Below are 21,826 nucleotides of genomic sequence, written 5' to 3'. Positions count from 1 at the left end.
TACGTGATATTGGAACATGTTTACATAAAAACAATCATTATCCCCTCCATTTATTAACAAGCAAGTTGTCTTAGAGTAAGATTCTAATTTCCAAGAACTAGTGAAAGACAATTCGTTTTTTTTTTTTTAAAAAAGTGAAAGATTTCAAGTAAATAAATAAAATTAACTTGGAATTTTGCAGTTTCAAGACGATGATATTCTGAGATGAAACTATGTTAAAAAGACCAATTCGTTTTCTGGATTTCTTGAATGGCTATAAAACTCTTGCCGGTCGAGAGAATTTCAAGTAGGGTTTCTTTGAACGCCTTCCTATCTTCGATTTCATGTGCGATTAAAATCCAAGCCACGGACGAGAATCATTCGAATTCCTCGACATTTGAGGCAAAGATGCAATTTTTAAAGGATAAGCTCCACCCGGATAGCTTAATCTCTGTATTGGACAGCACACCTGATTTGAACTCATCAGTGAGGCTATTTGAATGGGCTGCCCTACAGAAAAGATTCCACCACACTGCTCGTACTTATCAGAGCATGATTCTTAAGTTGGGCATGGCTGGAAATGTGGAGAAAATGGAGGATTTTTGTCATGAGATGGCAAAGGAGAAGTTCCCAGGTTTTGCAGATTCTTTCTTGGTGTTGATTGATTCGTTTGTTAGGAATCAGAGGCTCGATGAGGCTTTAAGGGTTCTTTATGTTATGAATTTAGGTAGTTTTAAGCCTTCCATAGAGGTGTTTAATGCCTTGATGGGTGCACTTGTGGATGAAAAGAAAGATTTTAAGGATGTTTTGTTTGTGTACAAAGAAATGGTGAAAGCCGGAGTACTTCCAAACGTTGATACATTGAATTACCTGTTGGAGGCTTTGTTTGAAGATGGGAAAGTTGATACAGCTGTGGATCAGTATGTGAGAATGCATAATAAAGGATGTATTCCTAATAGCAGGACTTTTGAGATACTAATAAGTGGTCTTGCTGCCACGAATCGAGTGGAAGATTCGATTGTTATATTGAATGAGATGTTTCAGCTTGGATGCGAGCTCGACTCTCGTTTTTATACTCGTGTGATACCAATATTCTGTGGGTTGCAAAATCTAGAAGTAGGAACGAGGCTGTTTAAGATGATGAAGGCCTCTAATTTTGCGCCAGATGATGTCATTTATAAAAACATGATAAGGTGTTTGTGTGAGCATCTTTGCATGGATGATGCGATCAAACTTTTCGAAGAAATGATGGATATTAGCTTCTCACCCGATCATGAAGTCAATCTCGATATGATAAGAGTGTTCTGTAAGTTAAACAAATTTGACGAGGCCAAGAAGTTCTTAGAAGAGAAAAACGTGACAGATGCTTGTGTTCATAACGCACTTCTTGAGTCCTATTGCCACAGAGGCAATTTTCATCTGGCAAAAGAGATGTTCGAGGAAATGGTCGACAGGAATATAGCGGATACTCGTTCCTGGGATATCTTCACGGGGTTCCTCTCTGAGAAAACAGGGATCAATAAAGTGTTGGAATGTTTGTCTAGAATGGTGGTTTCTGCTTTCGTTCCAGGCTCTGCTACTTATTCTGCTCTTATTGTTGGTTACTGCAACAATGGAAATGTCAAGAAAGCTTTAGAATTGTTTCAGCGTGTAAGATTGAAAGATTGGGTTTTGGATTCTTTTTCCTATGACCTACTTGTCGAGTGTCTATGCCAGAGGGGAAAAACTCGAGAGGCTGCAGAAGTATTTTCATACATGTCTAGTAAGGGTTTTACTCTCCAATCCACCTCATTCAGTGTGTTGATTGAAAAAATTTGTGTGCATGGAAACATATACATAGCAATCATGTTATTATCATTGGCTCGTGTCACTGGTACGGCCTCGTCTGTTGCCACTTACAATAGTATTCTGCGCCGTTTGTCTGAGTCGTACCAGAAACATTATCTGCTGGTGATATTTTCACAAATGATTGTAGTTGGCTGCACCTTTGATAAGGAAACTTATTGCATTTTGATTCAGACTATGGCTACTCTGAACCGAATAGGAGATTGCATTACTGTCTTCAACTTAATGTTCCTGGAGGGCTTGATTCCAGATTCAGAAACATTAGCTTACTTCTTGTGTTACTTAGCAAGCCATTTGCAAATGCATTCGATTTATCCTTCAATAAATAAGCTCGTCTCCAAGGCGGGTGCTCTTGATTCAGCAATGTATGATATGCTGGTCGATGGCCTGTGGAGAGAGGGATGGAAACGTGAGGCGAGACATATGGTGGACTTAATGTTGGAAAAGGGTTGGGTCCCAAATGCTTCTACTCACGGATTGTTAATGGGAGGTTCTGTTGGAAGAAAAGAAACAGTAGTTAAAGATAATGTGAGTAGTATACTTGAAGAGGGCTTGGAGAAAATGTGATAAATTACACGCCTAATCCCCTTCCAGTCTGACAAGTGACATGGGAACGTTATTGGGTTAAATTTATTCCTGATCATTGAATGGTACTCAACTTGATTCTGTAAGTGTGTGCATACATGATCAGATCCGATTCGGAGCTCGAGCAAAGAACTAGGAGTGGTCGGCATATAGCTTGATATCGGCATTTGCTTGGGATACATTTGTATGTGTTAATAGAGTGTACGAAACTAGTGTGGCGCAAGCAGTTAAAGCAGATAAGACACTCTTTTCGTTGAACCTTCGTGGTATTCTATGATGTAGCTGAACACTAAACACGCTTAGGTATTCGCCGCTTATAAATAACAGAATTCATCGACCGTGTCTCTGCTTGACAATAATAATGTTTTTGCATTTTTATTTTTTTAATCATATTTCTGGTCATCGAAGATATGACTTTTTTAATTCTCAAGAAATCAGGAAACAAGTTTGCCCTGATCCGGTACAGCTTCAGTCCCCATGACCGTACGTAAGATCACATCAGTAGTAGCACTTGAGGCCAGAGACCTTCGTATCATTCTTTATAAAACCAGAGGATCGATTGCAAATTCAAAATACTACACCATTGAAGCAGATGTACCATTTGGTGGCATGAGCTCAGAAACAAAATTAACATGTGAATTATAAAAAACAAAAACAAAGCCCAGTACACTATCAACGGCTATAAATCCCAAAATAACAGAGTGACAGCACTCACATGATCATCAATCACCATGTGATCACAAATGCAAGGCTTGCAACTAGCCTTTCAATAAAAGCTGAAACCAGGAAAAGTTGGTGGCGTGCCTTCAGATAAATAATAGCTAAACCAGCAAGTCCAATCCTAGATCTTCAAAATCTCACCACGACATTCTGCACAATTTTGAAAACATTCCTGTGGAGAAATGAACTATAGTGGAGTCCCATTGTCGTGTTGCTGTCCACAATTACCGTTCTCCATCGACTCCATTTGATCTGCCATAGGTTGAACCAAAACAACCTCACCGTTCACTTCCTCTTGTTCATCTCCCTGCATATCGTGATCAACTTCATCAACCCCCACATGCGCAAATATCGCGGTCTCACTGTTGCCATTGTCCCCCTCCAACATCAATTCTGCAACTTCTTCTCCTGCAACCACTCTTGTCCTAGCCTTTTCATCCACATCCATCACCGCGTGATCATCATTTACAGGTGCGCCCAATTCAACAACTTGTGCTGATATCCCACTTATCTTATCGTTTTCCTTCAGTTCAACCGCATTTAATGCAGCCAACACCCGAGCTGAGTTATCTACTTCATCTACATTCGTTTTAGTATCAACAATTCTCTCCTCCGTAACCACCAAAGAATCCACAGCACCACCCACATTCCCATTTCTATTACCAAGAATAACATTCATATTATTTTCTCTTTTCACATTAGCACCGCCAAGACCGGCAGCACCACTAACACCCAAATAAGAGACACCAACTCCACCAGCCCCCGACCCAGAAAATGCCACTTCCTTGTTGCTCAACCTCTCCTTCATGACCAAATGCGCGACATGTTCCAATGCCTCCTTCGCCCTCTTTCTGGCAAAAGCTGCCTCCTTCGCCCTTCTCTCCGCCTCCAACTTCGCCGCCACCACTGCCTTATTCATCGATGCGGATGCAATTTTAGCAGCAGCCAATAATTTCTTCGCCGCGTCTCTATCAATCACCTGAAAATTCTCATTCCCTTCGTTAAATTCAACATTCGCCTCCTTGGCCGTTTTCAATTTAAAAATCGGGGTATTAGGGTTGGTGCAAAGGGGGCAAACGTACGGGCTGGGAAGGGACGTGGATCCCGATGAAACACAATGGGAGTGCGAGGAGGAGTAGCATTTGCAGCAGTTGATGACGGCGTCGGTTGAAGGGATTGGCGGGTAGACTTGAAAACAGGTTGGGCAGAAGGACTGTGCATGGAGGCGGAGAACGCAGGTAGTGCAGAGACGGCGGAAGATTCCGCGGTGGCGGACATGGTGGAGAAGACGCTGCTCCTCCACGCCGCAGTTGCCGCATGCTACAACGGCGGAAGAGACGGTGGTGGTGGTGGTGGTGGTGGTGGTTTCCGGTTTTATCATCATCTTTTATACTTCGACGAGTTTAGAAAATAAAAAAAAATGGAATCGCAGGAGAAATGCCAGTTAGGGTTTCGCAGGGCGGGAGATATGAGAGAGAGCTGACAATGTGACGGATTATATTTACGATGTCGTTATGGTCAATTTATTATCTTTTGAATTAATCCAGTTCAATTTTATTTTTTATTTTTACTATAGTGTGACCCTCAATAAATATTGAAATAAACACAATAGAGACTCATAATATCAACAATCTAAGTTGAGCTCTGACCGAATAAAAAGACTATCATAAAAATAAGAATGTTTAGCTAACACATGTGTAATTTTGTTTGCTTGTTTATGGGTAAAATGAACAGAAAAACCTTGGTTTGTAGCTATAATGTTTCTACATCTATCCATTATGCCTCCAAACTCCGTTCTATCAGCAGTTGTTTCTGTCATCGAAATAATCTAAACAGCAGATCCAAGACAGAGCTTCCAACAAGCCTATTGTTTCTCCTTCTTTGACACAACGAAATCATTTGATTGAGTTAGTTCCGGCCATAAGAAATCTTCTCTCTTCATCTCACACCACCATACTTACCCCATAAGATTTTATGTCATCAAAGAAGGCTGCATCAATGTTACATTTTATAGTGCCAATAGGGGGTCGTGTCCAAATAAAAGTTTGATTCCTTGTACCTGCTTTGTGTGATTCTTTGTTGCTCCTTGCTTAAGATATCCAGTCCTAAAGGAAAATCATTGTTGTAACTATCACTTTAGATGAGGTGTCTACGTGGTTGTTCCATAACATGGAATTCCTTTGTTTCCAGATTACCTCTCGAACTTGCTCAACTTTGCTCAACTCTACTCCACTTAGGTCTTGGATGATCTTGAATAACTACTGTGTGAACCCTTCTGCTACGTCTGCTTGGGAGTCCACTACCTAACTCAACTTAGCGTTGGCCCATCATTCATGTGTGAATGGGCAGGTAATAAATGTATGTCATGAGGTCTCCAGTTCCATGTTACACACCACACATAAAGGAACCACGCTTTTGCATATTAATACGTTGAGGAAGGCACTCTCTACAAGTTCGCCAGAAGAAAATTTTAATTTTCGAAGGGACATATAATTTCCAGTTTGCCTTCCAGTTGCCATGGATTTTTCTTGACTCAACATTTTACATCCAGCTCATAGCCACATGATAGCCTGACTTCACTGTGTAAGCACCATTCTTTCTGAAATGCCAGATTCGGTTATCTTGGAGTTGTATTGGTCCTAGTGGGATTTCAACGATTGCTTTAGTATTCATGTCCTCAAAGATAGTTTCAATGATATCATGATCCCATTCCCGTGAGCCCGGAACCATCAAAACATGCATTGTACAATCATGTGACTGCGGAATCATAGGTTTTTCGATAAAGAAATTTGAGGGATCAGGAAGCCACGGATCCTTCCAAATGTTGATATGACTGTCATTACCAATCCTCCATCTATAGCCTCTCTTTAACATTACTTGGGAAGCCAAAATGCTATACCAAGCAAATCTTGGGTTATGCCCTAGATTGGCATTTAAGAAATCCCTTCTCGGTAGTATTTAGCTCTGTAGATACGAAAAATTGTAGCATTAGGATCACTATCGGATTGCCAAGTTAAAACCATAGAAGCCTCGGAAGCCCATTTCACCAAATTCTTTCGGGACACACTATAAGGCAAGTGGATATAAAATTGGGGCTCACGCTGAATAAATAATTCAGGAAATTGGAATCCCACATCGGGATTTTTTCAATGTTGATTTAGAAATTTTTTGTAAATTGAGCCTTCCTTGTTTGTTTTTAGTATCCCAAAATCAAAAGTTTTTTAGCTTTGATAAAAAAAAATACATAAAAAAATGTATTTTTTTCTTGAGTGCGAGAATTTTTTTGTGTGAGTTAGAGAAATTATTTTCTCGGTAAACTCTGGTTGGGAGTGAGAAATATTGAATATTTCTTTCAATTATAAAAGACCAGCACTAGCTCTGTGGACGTAGGCTACATTGGGTGAATCACATAAATCTTTGTGTTTTTGTTGATTATTTTATTCCACATTTTTTGTTACTATTACAATCGTGATCCGCATCGCTTCGGTTTAATTTCTCAACACACACAACTTTTCCCATCGAAACTGGTTCAACAAAATAAATCATCGGTTTAATGACGTCTTTGTTGCTATATTTAATCGATCATCTTCCGATTCGTGATTAATCAAAAAACATGTAAATAGTAGATCATGCTATTAACAAGAAATATTAAACTAACATCGATCAATAATTAAAATCAAGAAAAATAATATATTGAAAATAAACCAAATATCAAACAAAATATTGTTTGGCCATATCATGGTATTAATCTAAATAAATTTATTCCATGAATTCAAAATAGAAGTGAAAAATCAGATTTAATTTCATAGAATAAAACAAAATAAATAAGGAAAAAAAAGAATTCTCAATGATTTTTGGCGCGTGTTGAGGAATTTCTCATGCTTCTGGCTCTTCCTCTCTGGCATTGTCTTTTGTCTAGTCTTCTGTTCACTTCTATTCTCTCTCTTTTGTTCTCTTCTCTCTGTACGCTTCTATCTCACTGTTTCTTTCTTTTCTTCTCTCTTCTCCTTTATTTTGCTATATTCATTCCTCTCCTTACGTCTCTCTACTTTGTCTGCTCTCTTCTGCGCTGCTTTTTCTTTTCTTTTCCTTTTTTTGCACTTCCTTCTTGTTGTTCACATACGTTGCATTTTATATTTCTACATGGGCCTGACCTCCAACTACTTGAAATCTATGTCAATTTCAAAAATTGTAGAAATTTTATTTATCAAGAGCTGCACATTTTTTTTTTTCCAAAAATTCAATATTTTTAAGATAATAAAATATAAAAAAAAATTATTTCCTTTCTTTTGGTATTTTGTTTCTTTTAAAGTTTTGTAAAATTATCTTATCTCTCGAATTAGGTTTTTTTTCTCTTTTATTCAAATCTATAAATATTATAAAATTAATTCACATAAATATATATTTAGTGATAATAATTACAAATAAACAAAAATATTATAAAATAAAATTTCTATAAATTTTGGGCTTATCAATAACAAAGGGATCTTCTGAACTCTGAAGTATCACAATAAAAGTTCACGCAAAATCTCAAATTCCATGTTTTCTTTAACTTTGGCCTTTCTATTTTTTTTTTTAAAAAATAGAACCTAATCAAGCACTTCCAAATATATTTTTCTAGAAGAAGCGATTTTATGTTCTTATATAAATATTACCATATAATATTTAAGTTGGTATATATACTATACTCGTAATTGTATCTTTTCAATTTATTATAAGAGTAATAATTAGTTGCTGTAAGGCTCTGGCGTTTGATGGGGGGTAATAAATTAACATGACTGCTTTATATTTTTTATTGCAATAACTTATCTATAAAATAGAAATGGTGTTATTAATATTTTTTAATTATTATTTTTACGAGAAATAATTACATTATTAATTATGCACCGAAAATAAAAAAAAAATCAAATTAGAAGCTACGAAATTCTCATCTTGTATAGTCAAATTTATACAACCTTCCGCTGTACTCGAATATATCCATCAATCACACCGCCTTGAGATTTCACAATCAATCATCTTCTGAGATGAGATATAATCATATTGGTTTCGATATACATTCATCCAATTCATATCAAATTTATCCATGTCCTGAATAGATTGCACCATTATCTGATCCAAAAAAACAACAATAATTAAAGCACAAAGCCTTCCAACAGTTCAAATTGCAATAAAGTTAAAATCTTTGAGAAGAAAGAAGATATTTTGTTTCGGGGAAAAACCCGTCCGACAATGGGCTTCATTTCCGGCGCCGCTGAAATACACAGGTCTCGTTCACATCAGCAGAATTATGGAAGTGTCGAATGGACCAAAAAAAGAGAGGAGAGCCAGGGAAGAGGCAGTGCATGGAAAGGGCAACCGGGAGGAGCCTATACCCATCTCATGCTCAGCCTCGCCCCCGTCTCCCCGTCTCTCTGTTGGCCGACCACCAAACGAAATACCTGAAATCAGAGGAAATAATTCAGATTTGATTTTATGGGATTTGTGTTGCTTGAGAGAGACACACTTATGTAGAAAATTTGTACAATTAAATGATCATGTAGTACAGAACGTACTAGCATTTTTATATGTACTTGAACTGTACCATCAAACATACGATCCACTAGTACAATATTCAGTACAACAATTTCCAACTTCAAGCCTCGACAATCCCATCGGATGATTGCTAAGTAAAACCCAACTTCTTGTTTGACTATGTTTTTGGGAGTGAAAAGGATTCTTTTCGTATAAAATATAAATACTTTGAATCGATCTCCAAACAAGCATGACAATTGCAGCACAATAGACTTAAAAAATAACTCATGGAGATGAATTTGCTCAAGGTATCATTGGGATTCCATTAAATATATAAAAGTCTTTATTCAATTACAGAAAATAATATGGGGATCTAGCTTGAAATGGGATGTTAAAATATGTACACTGCAACCTAAGGAAGTCATGACTTCAGCAGTCACTCTCTACTCCTTTCCGCATTACCAACATCATCTGGTTTCCAGAGAACAAGAAGTTGGAAGGAAGATCAAAATAACCACAGGACTTCGACCAAGAACTGTAGCCCGGCTATTTATTTTGATCCATATTTTGCCCACTGAAGAAGAAACTGAAACATCTATGTTACACACCCCTTCCATTTATCGCGAATTCGGAAGAATGTGATAGCCATCGTATCTTAAAACGACAGCAAATTGATATAGCAAGAAAGTGCACAATAAACCTACCTAATATATCACTCCAACAAAAACTCTTTACAACTCGACCTGTTGTGCCCAGTAGCCTTGCATCTACTGCATTGGAGTTGGCGTCGCCCAACTTGTGAGCCGCCTCTCTTGGTAGTGGGCCGGCCAGGTGGCCTACGGGTTGGTGGTGGGGTCACGGTTACAGAACCACCATTCTGCCAGGGACCTTCTACATCCAAAATGGGGTTTATTGACTCTGAATATGTAATTCTGTAGCTGTCTGCTGTGAAGTATCTCGAGCAATAATCATATGGGTCGCGACCAAGGCAAGTAATAACAGCAATCGCATGGCAACAAGGCAAACCGCTAAGTTGCCAAGATTTACAAGAACAATTGCAATTATCAACATCAACAGCTTCAACAGTATCTCCACGAACTTCGAATTTGTTGCCAGCCGATATCAGGACATGTAGAGTCCTAGCCTTCAGGCTCTCTTTTTCGAGCTTTTCTTCACTTGATGGAGTCAATCTTGTCGGCCACTCACTAGATTCTACCTGCTGGGTATAAATCAACTCCATAATCTTACTACGTATTGTGTCAACCATTTGGATAATTGGCAATTCGTGCGCATCAGATATCCAATTATAAAACGTCTCACCAAAATTGGATTTCATGTGGTTGTATCTTGCACCTTGGAAGAATGCATTGGCCCAGTAAATAGGTTCACTTTGCATGACCCAATTGTATGCTTCTACTGAAATGGGTTTTATGCTTTCTGCATACTGGTGGAAACCTTCGGAGGTAGGGGAACGAGCAGCACCAAACAAATCTTCAACCATAAGTCGCTTCACTTCATGAGAAAACTGCCCCTTCAAATCTCTAATAAGTTGCTCCGACAGATAGTGTAGGCAGAAGCTGTGGTAAAAGTCCTGGTCGTGAAAATTTTCAGCAATTGATTCTCTCAGACCCTTCTCTCGATCGGCCACAAAAGTTATTCCGTGACACGTCCGCAGTGCACTTTTCAATTGTTGTAAAAACCAACACCAGTTTTCATCAGATTCCATGTCCACGATGGCAAAAGCGACAGGGAAAACTCGATCATCCCCATCGGCAGCTGTCGCTGCCAAGAGTGAGCCTTGGTATTTTGACTTCAGAAATATGCTGTCGAGGAAAAGTAATGACCGGCACCCTCTCTCGAACCCATGTAGAGAAGCATCAAATGAAATAAAGAGGCGATGAAAGCTTGAGTCTTCTCTTGTGGAAAAGGTAGCTAGACTTCCAGGGTTTGTTTCCATTATCTTCTTGCACAGAGATGGTAACTGGCTATACGCCTCTTTATATGAACCCTGAAGCTGTTCTTTAGCAGTCTCTTTTCCCCTCCATGCCTGGAAGTAGTTGAGCTCGATCCCATATTCCTCTTTGATGTCATTAACAATGTCCTTAGGCTTATAGTTGGGATAAACTTTCAGTTTTTCCTTCACGATACCAGCAATCCAACTTCTTGTAGCCTGATATCCGGTTCTTAGCACGGACCCCTCACATGTATGAGTTGAGTTCATTTTCTTAATGCAAATCAATGGGGTGGTAGCCAATCTTGATGCATGAATTCTCCATGGACATCCCTCTGATTTACATTTCACAGTCACCCGATTGCCGTCGTTCTTCTTGTACTTAAAAGCAAACTGATGGGCAATGGCATATTTTCGCAATGCATCTCGAAATTCATTTACGCTGCTGAACCTTTGACCCACGCCAGTGATGTTGTTCGTCCATTGCTGTGCAGCTTTAGAATGTTTTTCCGCATATGAATTAACAAAAGAAACTGGCATTTGAATTTCCGAAACAGGCATTTCAGTTGGCAGTCCGTCATGGTTATTATCACCAACCAAATCAAAAGTAGCATCAAACAGGAGACTAGGCATATTCATATCATCCACTACATTGGTCATCAAAGTAGGAGAAGCATCCTCATGCGCCCGGTTTTCCAAAAAAATTGTTCTACTTGACCTGCAGGATGAAATTTTACCGTGTGCATGCAAAATATACAGCAATAGTATAAAATTAAATAACTAAAAACCTACCTACTGCCCGGCATGCTGGACTCATCATGGGAAATCATTTCTTTAGTCACAACAAATATCTCTACGGTATCCGAATCATTGTGAAATTTGATCATACGCTTGATGTCTTTATCATTTGATATGCTTATAAGGGTCTTTCTGTTTCCTGGAATGAAATATTTGATGCACATCATATCAAGATTATAATTAAACATCTCCGCTACCTCCAGCTTCAAATGTTTAAACTTCATTCTATCATCAATTTCCATTGCATGAGCATCTCCGCCTTTGTACGACAGCACACCATCTGTGTCCGATTCAAATTCACCACCTGACTGACAGATGGCAATGACTTTGTTCACTGGCATGCCTCTCACTGTTCAATAACATGAAGTTTAGGAAAGGTACAAAACATATCATAGCTGAAAAAAGAAAAGGCGATATACGATTTCAGAAAATTATAACTGGAGAGGTGTGGCAAGAAGATCATATTCACAGAACCATTATAGATGTTAGAGCAACTACAACCTCAATATTTAAAAATCCATAATCCGCAGAAAATTAGTCGTTCATGGTGAACAACTCTTACGATATGGTATTTGCTCGTGTCTAGAGCCCATAGCACACAAAAAACAGCATAAAGCATGAACTTGATAGCCCAACACAAGTTTTTTCTTTCTTGCACATACGAATCACTGGTCATTCAATCGAGGCACGGGTTAGACTAGAGCCCACCCGGAGGTAATTGGGGATCTAAATTTATCCTCTAGAGGAAAAAAAACATTGGGTCCTCGATACCACAAGACAATTGGATGAGCCAGGAGAATCCAATACAGAAGAATTCAAACATCAATGCACAAATTTGCAGCATGATACAGTCCGCACTCTTCCCTCTAACACATCCCCCCCAACAAATTACATAATCAGCACTGCGAAACTATCTCACAACACATGCAATACACAATCTTTAAATCAACAGTGACCTTTTGAAAGAAAAATAGAACCTCAAATCCCAAATTCAAGCAACAGTCACAAAGAAGACTGAATCCTTGATCAGACAGTAGAGCAGCTCCCGGGGCAAACACCGAACAGGGGTCTCAAAACAGGCTGAAAAAATCTCGAAAGGGATTTCGAGGGCGACGGATGATTTGAATTCAGGCGTCAAATCTTCTGGGCCAGCAAGATTTGGTTGATACACTTCCAGAGAAGGGGACGAAAAGGAAGACTCGTGCTTTGATCAGATTTATTATTTTATATGAGAAATATGCAAAGAATCAAAAGAGAACATCGCGCATACTATAATCCAATTAATACATTGTTGTGTCCTTGTAATTTATTTTTTCCTGATTATAATTTTTTTTATATATATATTAAGTAATTTTATGTTAACAATTATATTAAAATTGATAACTTTGTAAATAAACTTTTATATATAAAAAAATTATAGTCAATTGAATAATTATTCAGGTGGATAAGTTTTTGTTGTTTTTATGATATTATCTATTTCTTTGTAATTTTATCTTGTACATTAAAAATTAGGTTTTTCTTTTGAATTAAAATGTATGGCTAGAATCCTGGTTATTTGGGCAGTTACTCTTAAACCAACAATTTAGTAGAAATTGAAAAAAAAAAAAAAAAAAAAAAACACACACACACACACACACAATACTCGAGCTACAAGCCTACATCGATTCAAAGTAAATTTTGAGTCATTTGGCCTAGAATAATAAATTTTTATTTGTGAAAAGCAGTTTAGAAAATAAACGTTAAAGTGTATAATTTACAATGAATTTTAAATCAAAATAGTAAGTTAATTAATATCTCAAAAATTAAAAATTTTAAACTAACACGAGTGCCCTAATTCGGCTCAAGGGAATTACTTAGGCATTTTACCTAATTCCGGCCATACTTGGATCGGCGGTTAAGAAAATATTTTTGAAGCTCTACTCGTGTTTAAAACAACCTTGAAAGCTAGCTATACATCGTCTTCCAATCATTACATCAATTGACTTGCATTCAAACATTAGGACTAGAGAAAGTCTATCAAAATACAACTTCAATAATGGAGTTTTGAGGGGACCTCTTTCTTTCTTTTTTCACTTTTTTTATTATTGTTTTTTTTACAGCATTTCACTTTTAAAGATAAGAGTAAGTATCATGTGAGACCGTCTCACGGATATTAATCTGTGAGACCGGTCAATCCTACCCATATTCACAATAAAAAGTAATACTCTTAGCATAAAAAATTATACTTTTTCATGGATAACCCAAATAAGAGATCCGTCTCACAAATTCGATCCGTGAGACCGTCTCACACAAGTTTTTGCCTAAAGATAATTACATAATATTTTTCCTATTGTTTGACATAAGAATAAATATTTTATTATATACTCACATTAACAACACATCATATAAAAATACAAAGAAAAATATCGGATAGCGACATATCACATATTCATGAAAGTATACATGATATCTGCATCTACCAAATTAATATAATAATTAATTAAGGATTTTGAAAAGATTGACGATAGCAAAAATTAGAAAACTTGCAAATACTTGAGCAAAGAGTTCAGTGAACTGATTAAAATCACAAATGCAACAGTCTTCACGCAGTTTATAATAATAATAATAATAATAATAATAATAATAATAATAATAATAATATCTTATGACCCAAATCAGAATCTAGCTCGATTATCTAACTAATGGATTGTTAATGATGAACCATGGATCTACAACACACCTCTGGATTAACTTCAACTCTTGGAAGAACAAGCATCACTTTTTCCAATCATAAGTCGCTATATTTTGTGGTTCGCATTCAGGACTAAATAGTCGAACCAGTAAAGCTGTGGTTGTGCTCATAGAGACAGCCCCGCAAGCAGCCCATCTGAGGCTTCGAGGAACTGTGATTCTAGGACCTGAGTATGTATCAAAAACAGATGTTTTATTTCAACTTTAGCAAGTATAACAGAGGAAGAAATTGCCTTTGAATGATGAAAATTTTCCACATGGAAACAACAGATAGCCAAATGAGCAAATAAACAGTATTTCACAGTTCAATCTCAAAGCATCACTCTTAGGAATGTCATGGTTCGATCTGCTCAGATGTGTATGCAACAAGGATTGATTCCTCAACTTACTCTTCACTTGATATCCTTTCAAGTATAAATATCCACTTCTATTTCTCAAACCCAAAAAACTTTAATTAGCCTCACGAACATCATTGTTACAAGAAACTTCTAGTGCATTAAATACTTTTGTTTATTTCTGAAACGCCTGAAAAAAAAGTTAATAATATTAGTCTTAATCCATGTCCAGGCCTGACAAACCGCTGAATTGTTCCCCAAGAAGTCAGATAGAGTTGTGCAACATATCATATGAAATACTAAAATCTGGTTCTTCCAAATGTGTCCCAGCTTTTAATAGTATCAAAATAGCACTAATACTAAGTGGATGAAAACAATCAAGATCAAGATAATAGAAATGGCACAAAACTTTTCCCTAATTTGATCATTAAGTTCAAGAAACAAACATGCACATTCTTGATGATCACATTAAACAGAACAAAGATCAGAGACAGAAGAAATTGCAAAAGGAGACAAACCATAATGCAAGCGACAAAGCACCCAAAAGCCTAAACCTCCTCCCACAGTAAATATCCCAGCAGTTTGCCTCATCAATCGACTACATGGTTTTGAATCAGACCTCATCAATTCACCATCAGAGAATCCAAGCATACGTCTTAACGCCATTGGCAACTCACCTTTCAGAAACTTCTCTAAAAAATAACTTATGGTTTTGGGAAGCTATACCTGTAAACAAATGTATTTTTCAAATGGTTTACTGGATAACAGCAAATATTGACGACAAACATATCAATTATTCATTTCAATATCCTCACAAAACATTTCTCCAAAATACTTGTTATTCATTTTCTCCATGCATAAGGACCATGACAATAGATGCATATAACCATCCAAAGAATGGACTATGAGGATCCAATATGCAGTAAACATCTGAGCTAAACAAAGTTTTCAGCAGTATAAACAGTTACAGGGCCTTAGCAAGACAACATCACATTCTTTTTCTTATTTAATGAACTACAAATTAGGGGTCACGTTAATTAAAAAAAAAAAGAAAAAAATAACAATAAATTCAGTTAGACATTTTGTCAAACATATTGTACGCAATCAAGAGTCCAAGTTCGGCTCTCACCCACTCTATCCCGCCCGACAGCGCATCAGTTCTCGAGCGAACCCTGCAAACCCTTTGATTCTGAATATAAAAAAAAAAACTCTAAAAACAAAGTCTTGAAGCAAAAAATTAGAATTCACCTTGATGCTTTTTCTTGGCGGTAACACAGCGTTTGTAGTCGCGTTTAGCACGTGCGTTTTCTTTGTGTTATTTTCGTCGTCAGAAGTTTCGAGGAAGTTGTGGTCAGACCACGTAGGCACTCCTCCCACCACTCAATTAGACTTGTTTGTTTTTGTGGAATAACAATCCAAATTTTCAAAAACCACTATATTCTATGTGTATTTGCAATTATACCACTTTAGTTGATGGAATCTGTCATTTAGCCTCACTTTTCCTTAATGTTTTAAAAATTGTTAAAAGGAGAATTTGAAACAGCTTTTGATTTCAACGAAGAACAAAAATACACGAGTAAGAAAAGTTCAAAAACAAAAGTGAAAATAAAAATAAAAAATAAGTAATGTATGATAAATAATTGATTCTAATGTTAAGTTGTTTACTATTATTATTTTTTAGAAGCAAATCATTATTTCATTCGTTTCTATATTGCAATTAAATTAAGAAAAAGCTAACTTAAACTTAGATTGTAAGAAACACAAAATTTTGATTATTTTAAACAAAAAAATATATTTTTTTCTACATTCCCAAGATATCCATAAAATTTACAAGAAGTTAAAAGAATTGGTTGCAAACTGCAAATAAAAATACTGGAGGGGTGCCAAAATATCAAGCTACAGGAAGTGCTATCTCCTAGTTTTGTGGGCTGGGTGTTCACTTGTTATTAATAATTGCCCAGATTGTAATCTTGACTTGTAGCAGAAACTAGTTTTGATCTTCAAGCTACGAGGTTAGCTTATCATCTTCTAAAAATTATTTGTACTTTGCTTCGTTGATCATGCTTGTATCTTTCAGCTGCGGTTGCAATATTCTTGATCATCGACTGCTGTCTGCATTGACTTTTTCTTTTTCTTTTTCTCTTCTGTTTTTTTTATAGCTTGAATTTAGTTAAATATGTAGAATTTTGCTTCTGCGAATGTTCATATAATTACGTGTAAGTTATTGTATAAATATTTAGGTATGTGGCTCTGTTTTCTGCCTGGTTTTGTTACTTAAGCTGTACTTCAAATCTTGAATAGACTTTATTTTTGGGTTAATGACCAGAAAAGTTGTGCGGAATTTGGGGGAGAGTATTGAACTCGCGTCTTATTTCTTGTTTGAACAGTGAATATGAAGGGCCACTATCTTCTTACAGTCCTCTGTTTGTTGGCTTTGATAACATGCTCCCTTGTCCCTTCTTCGGATGGTTTACGGAGAATCGCTCTAAAGAAGAGGCCTTTGGACCTTCCGAAAATCATCGCTGCGAAGCGAGCTAGATCCGAGGGGGAAAACAGATTGGGAACAGGCTTAGAGGGTATGCAGCAAAATCTTGGTGATTCAGAAGGAGATATAGTGTCTTTAAAGAATTACTTGGATGCTCAATACTATGGGGAGATTCATATTGGGTCACCACCTCAGAAATTTACTGTTATTTTTGATACTGGGAGTTCCAATCTTTGGGTTCCTTCGGCAAAATGCTTCTTCTCTGTGAGTTAACTTCGAATTTAGTTTCTTTATTCGGGTTCTGGGATTTTGTCTTCTCTATAGGTACTAAATAATGCAATTTTATTTTCAGATTGCCTGCTATTTGCATCCAAGATACAAGTCTGGCTTGTCCAAGACATATAAAAAGAATGGTAATATGTAGTTTGTTTACAGCGGATCAGTATTATAGTTAAATTTAGAGCTTTTAACTTGGTATTGATGTTTTCCTCATATGATTCAGGAAAGTCTTGTTCGATTAGCTACGGTTCCGGCTCAGTTTCTGGATTTTTAAGCCAAGATAATGTTGAAGTTGGTGACGTGGTGGTGAAAGATCAAGTTAGTTCTTTTTGGCTTTGAATTTTAAGTCCAACCGCTGATCTTCTTGTTCCTTTTAAATTGTGCTTATACCTAGTTGCTTCGCTATACATTCAGGTTTTTATCGAGACCACGCGAGAAGCAGGCCTTACCTTTTTGGTGGGTAAATTTGATGGGATACTTGGGCTTGGTTTCCAAGAAATTTCGGTTGGCAATATCGTACCAGTCTGGTATGCATTCTGCATCTTCAGAATCAAGGTTTTTTGAGGATGTTCTCCAATATTTTGATTGCGAAATGGCAGGTATAATATGGTGGATCAAGATCTTGTGGATGAAAAGGTATTTTCTTTTTGGCTTAATCGGGACACAGAGGCAGACTCTGGAGGTGAGATAGTCTTTGGAGGAGTCGACCCTGAACACTATAAGGGTAACCACACTTATGTACCGGTGACAGAGAAAGGCTACTGGCAGGTATATTAACATAAAGGCGGATGAACCATCACTTTTTGCCATTTGTTTGCATTTATTTTCTTGGCAGTGGTGGAGTTAAAAGGGGTTTGTAAGGGCGGTCGCTCCTCTCCCTTTTAAATTTTCCTGCTAACTTGTATGATGTTTGTTATATATACTTTAAAATATGGTGTCACCACCCCCCCCCCCCCCCCCCCCCCCCCCCGCTAATTGTTTCAAGTTCGAGTTTCCCTCCCCCCTCCATTGTTCTTCATGCTCCACTACTGTTTATGGGTGTCATGAAACAAAGATTGGTTTTACATGTTTCTCGTTAACTCCTGAGTGCATGTATCTATCTATTTCAGTTTGACTTGGGAGATGTTCTCGTTGGAAACTTGTCGACTGGTAAGTTGAGCGCCATTCGTAACACTGAATAATGTTACAAATATTTAAAGTAGAGCTCTGTCCTTATCACTTATCCCACCAGCTTTCTGTGAGGACGGTTGTGCTGCTATTGTGGATTCTGGGACATCTCTTCTTACCGGTCCAACTGTACGTGTGTTTGCCGCGTTTATTCTTGTTTAGTTTTCTCAAGTCAGAAAGAATGTTCATATGTTCTAATTGTAGTGTGCCTAAAATTTCAGACGGTTATAACGCAAATCAACCACGCCATTGGGGCTGAAGGGATTGTGAGCACGGAATGTAAGCAGCTTGTTTCTGAGTACGGGGAAATGATATGGAATCTTCTTGTAGATGGGGTATATTCTTGATTTTACGATATCTATATTTATTTTATTACTAGCTAGATCCCCTCTTGGGAGTTCTTTTTATCGCTTCGGCCTGTTATCTGTGTTTATATGATTTGAATTAACCAAATAGTTTTTCTATAATGGTTTTTCTTTTCTTATCCAAATTAACAAACGTAATGTAATTTCTTATTTAATTTTTTTCCAAATTTTAATCTGTTTGGTTGAATTAATAGGGTAAACTATAGTATATAGACCAAATGATTAGAGTACACATGCATTTCATGTGCTTTGTAACTAGAACATATATAATGCTTCCTGGTTCAATTGAACTGCATATTTTCTGCAGGTGCAACCAAACAAAGTTTGTTCACAGCTAAGCCTGTGTGGTTCCAATGGAGCTCATTCTGAGAGGTCAGGCAACATTAAATTTTTCGTCTTAACTTTATATCACTCAAAATTTTTACCCGCTTGATACTTGCTGGCCTCCCTTACTTTGAGCTGGATTTGAACCTACACATTCAAATTCTGTCTTCCAAGTCTGTTTAAAGGGACCTAGGAAAGAAAAAGGGGTAGCATGTAGTTGAGTTCTCCTTTGGCTATTTTTTCTTCCTTCGCTTATGATAAAACTAGATCACTTTATTATTTTCAATAATCCTCCACTGGATTATTGCAGCTCCAATATTGAAATGGTGGTCGACAAAGAAAGGAAGGAGGAAAAATCGATCGGCGACAGTCCATTATGTGCTGCTTGTGAGATGGCAGTTAGTTGGATAAGAAGCCAGATTCAAAATGATGGGGTTAAGGAGCAAGTGCTCAATTATGTGAATCAGGTCAATCTCCGATGCTATGCCATAAACTGAAACATCAGTTACATATTGTACTTCTGAAAAGCCGTTCTTGTGTTTTGTGTTGATAGCTTTGTGAGAGCATCCCAAGTCCGTCAGGAGAGTCGACAATAGATTGCAATTCCTTATCAAGCATGCCAAATGTCACATTCACTATCGGAGGAAAACCTTTCACTCTAACTCCTGAACAGGTTTGATCCTCCCCATGAACCTGTTACAGTTTCTTAATGATTGTGTTTATTTTGTAGCTTTTCTTGGGCTAAAAACTCGAAAAGCCATCCAATCTTTTTGGTCACATAGGAAGAATGACATAACAGCACTTGTCATGACATGTTCAAAACCCGGTGTTTCTTTTTTCGGCTTATTGGTTTATGTTGTTTAGGATTCTGATATGCCCCTGAATGAATTTACCAGTTTCATCTGATAAATGAAAGGGAAACTTGAGTAGGAGGGATTGGGAGTATCATTGTTTCTACCAACACACTGATTTATGGGCCATTACTTTTTGAGAAAAACAAAGTAGTTAATAATCAAAAGAACAAAGTTATGACTAAACATTTATGTTGGTTGCAGTATATAATTAAAACTGGCGTAGGCATTTCCGCTATCTGCATCAGTGGATTCGGGGCTTTGGATGTGCCACCTCCTCGAGGACCTTTGTGGTACGTGTGTTGCATCTTTTTAGTAATGCTTGATTTAAAAAATTGAACAGAAAAGTATGTAGAGGGATTGTAGGAAGGAGACATCTTCATCCTATTAATAAGTAACATATCAGTGCGAAAAAATGGAGCAACGTTGAGGCTTGGGAAAGAGAGTTGTGTGTTATACGTACCACCCTATACTTTTATGTATCTCCTCATTTTTAGTGCCTAGAATGAAAGGACTTGTAGGTGCCTCCATATGAGTGGGTGAATGGGCTTCGGCTGACCGTGTTCTCGTCTAGTATACTAGTTGCTGGAGGAGCTCATTCTGCAGATGCCTCGTTAAATATGTTGTTTCTGAAAATTTATCTGTGAGTCTGCAGGATTATTGGAGACGTATTCATGGGTCAATATCACACGGTATTCGACTATGGCAATCTCCAGATAGGTTTTGCTGAAGCTGCTTGAGTATCCCATTTGCAGAACAAGCCTCCGGTGTATGTTTAACACGGCTATGGGTTTTGTAAAATATGCACCACTTAAGAACACTGCAATAATCCATGTATTGTGTGCCGTGTCGAATTATGGACTTGAATGTGATTTAATGGTGAACTTCTTCGCTGGACAATGTAAAATAACTACTAGATATTATACAGACGTGCTTTGGAGTAAATAATCAGAGTCCCGCAATGAAAATTTTAAAATATTTATATACTAATGTATCTTTAATTTTTTCAAATCAAATAAATTTAATTTTTATCTTTGAAAAATTGAATAATATTTACCTATCTGATTGGGTTTTATTTTTATTTTTTTACGATAATAATAATTGATAATAATAGTGCCTAATAATGATAAATACTACTGTAGCTCACCCTCTTTGAGAATTTTGTGTCCCTTGTGGCTCCCTCCTTCGTAAATCCAATCAAGTATTTGAATTATTTGTATTTAATATGTGGGTGACGGATTATATTTACCCAAAAAAATTGCTGATTGGGTTTTATGTATGATTTGTTCGATTTTGGTATTTTATTTATAGAATTTTAGTTTGGCATGTTATTTTTGTTTTTATTTACTTTTTGTTTTTGTTTTCTGGCGTGACACTGATATGATAATGATGTGTCTATCTAATTTCAAATAAAAACTTCTCCTTAAAATTACAATATATTAAAAGACAAAAATTGTGAAAAATAAACATATATTATAAACCTAAATGAAGTAAAAAAAACAAATTTTTGCTTACATTTATTCAATTCATGTTAATTATAATAATCTCTTTATCTATATTATTGATAGCTTTTTATATATATATATATATATATATATATATATATATATATATATATATATATATATGTATAATATATATATTTTTAAATATTTATATATATTTAAAGTGGTATAGATCCATGAAACTTTTTAGATTTGGATAATTAGCTTTTACATCAATAATATTCCATCTAATCAGTTAAAGTTTGTGGCAAATGAAACGTAGACAACTTGGAATCAGGAATTAAATAGTTTAATTAAAGACTACATTGGTTAATAATAAATTAATTATGTTAAATTGAAGATGAAGTTGAAGAGATTCGTATATGATCTAGAAGAACACGTTAATCATGCCTAACC

At 36.7% G+C, this 21,826-nt stretch overlaps 5 protein-coding genes across 9 annotated transcripts; 2 read left to right on the top strand and 3 right to left on the bottom strand.

Moving 5' to 3' along the window:
• The first annotated feature begins 126 nt into the window (after positions 1–126).
• Positions 127–2,391, top strand: LOC140842024 (uncharacterized). The gene has a single exon (XM_073209819.1). It carries the CDS (start codon positions 250–252, stop codon positions 2,389–2,391), a length of 2,142 nt encoding a protein of 713 aa, XP_073065920.1. The 5' UTR covers positions 127–249.
• A 45-nt stretch (positions 2,392–2,436) lies between these two features.
• On the bottom strand, positions 2,437–4,627 carry LOC140842025 (uncharacterized). The gene has a single exon (XM_073209820.1). It carries the CDS (start codon positions 4,511–4,513, stop codon positions 3,317–3,319), a length of 1,197 nt encoding a protein of 398 aa, XP_073065921.1. The 5' UTR covers positions 4,514–4,627; the 3' UTR covers positions 2,437–3,316.
• A 4,307-nt stretch (positions 4,628–8,934) lies between these two features.
• Positions 8,935–12,635, bottom strand: LOC140842030 (uncharacterized). 3 transcript variants are annotated; one of them, XM_073209828.1, is made up of 3 exons: positions 12,346–12,635; positions 11,384–11,738; positions 8,935–11,309 (listed from the first exon to the last, which is right to left on the bottom strand). In XM_073209828.1, the coding sequence occupies exons 2-3, from the start codon at positions 11,728–11,730 to the stop codon at positions 9,353–9,355; spliced, it is 2,304 nt and encodes a 767-aa protein (XP_073065929.1). In that variant the 5' UTR covers positions 11,731–11,738; positions 12,346–12,635; the 3' UTR covers positions 8,935–9,352. The 3 variants fall into 3 exon arrangements, with proteins under 3 accessions (XP_073065929.1, XP_073065930.1, XP_073065928.1); XM_073209829.1 differs by having other exon boundaries at positions 8,935–11,300; positions 12,367–12,635; XM_073209827.1 differs by having other exon boundaries at positions 12,367–12,634.
• A 1,258-nt stretch (positions 12,636–13,893) lies between these two features.
• LOC140842032 (uncharacterized) lies at positions 13,894–15,838 on the bottom strand. Of its 2 annotated transcripts, XM_073209832.1 has the most exons (4): positions 15,703–15,836; positions 15,584–15,626; positions 14,973–15,180; positions 13,894–14,286 (listed from the first exon to the last, which is right to left on the bottom strand). In XM_073209832.1, exons 3-4 carry the CDS (start codon positions 15,118–15,120, stop codon positions 14,144–14,146), a joined length of 291 nt encoding a protein of 96 aa, XP_073065933.1. In that variant the 5' UTR covers positions 15,121–15,180; positions 15,584–15,626; positions 15,703–15,836; the 3' UTR covers positions 13,894–14,143. The 2 variants fall into 2 exon arrangements, with proteins under 2 accessions (XP_073065933.1, XP_073065934.1); XM_073209833.1 differs by lacking the exon at positions 15,584–15,626 and having other exon boundaries at positions 15,703–15,838.
• Positions 15,839–16,295: 457 nt separating this feature from the next.
• Positions 16,296–20,873, top strand: LOC140842031 (aspartic proteinase oryzasin-1-like). 2 transcript variants are annotated; one of them, XR_012120304.1, is made up of 14 exons: positions 16,296–16,466; positions 16,842–17,203; positions 17,292–17,352; positions 17,442–17,536; positions 17,633–17,745; positions 17,818–17,986; positions 18,328–18,367; positions 18,450–18,514; positions 18,607–18,720; positions 19,058–19,122; positions 19,385–19,541; positions 19,628–19,747; positions 20,130–20,404; positions 20,438–20,733. XR_012120304.1 is itself a non-coding variant. In XM_073209830.1 (14 exons), the coding sequence occupies exons 2-14, from the start codon at positions 16,847–16,849 to the stop codon at positions 20,663–20,665; spliced, it is 1,530 nt and encodes a 509-aa protein (XP_073065931.1). In that variant the 5' UTR covers positions 16,297–16,466; positions 16,842–16,846; the 3' UTR covers positions 20,666–20,873. The 2 variants fall into 2 exon arrangements, 1 of the variants encoding a protein (XP_073065931.1); XM_073209830.1 differs by having other exon boundaries at positions 16,297–16,466; positions 20,130–20,218; positions 20,581–20,873.
• The last annotated feature ends 953 nt before the right edge of the window (positions 20,874–21,826 follow it).

The sequence above is a fragment of the Primulina eburnea genome, chromosome 9, assembly GCF_022965805.1.
Source record: "Primulina eburnea isolate SZY01 chromosome 9, ASM2296580v1, whole genome shotgun sequence".
Classification (NCBI taxonomy): Eukaryota; Viridiplantae; Streptophyta; class Magnoliopsida; order Lamiales; family Gesneriaceae; genus Primulina; species Primulina eburnea.
Note: the sequence above shows the minus strand (reverse complement) of the source record. Positions and strands in the feature narration are given on the sequence as shown.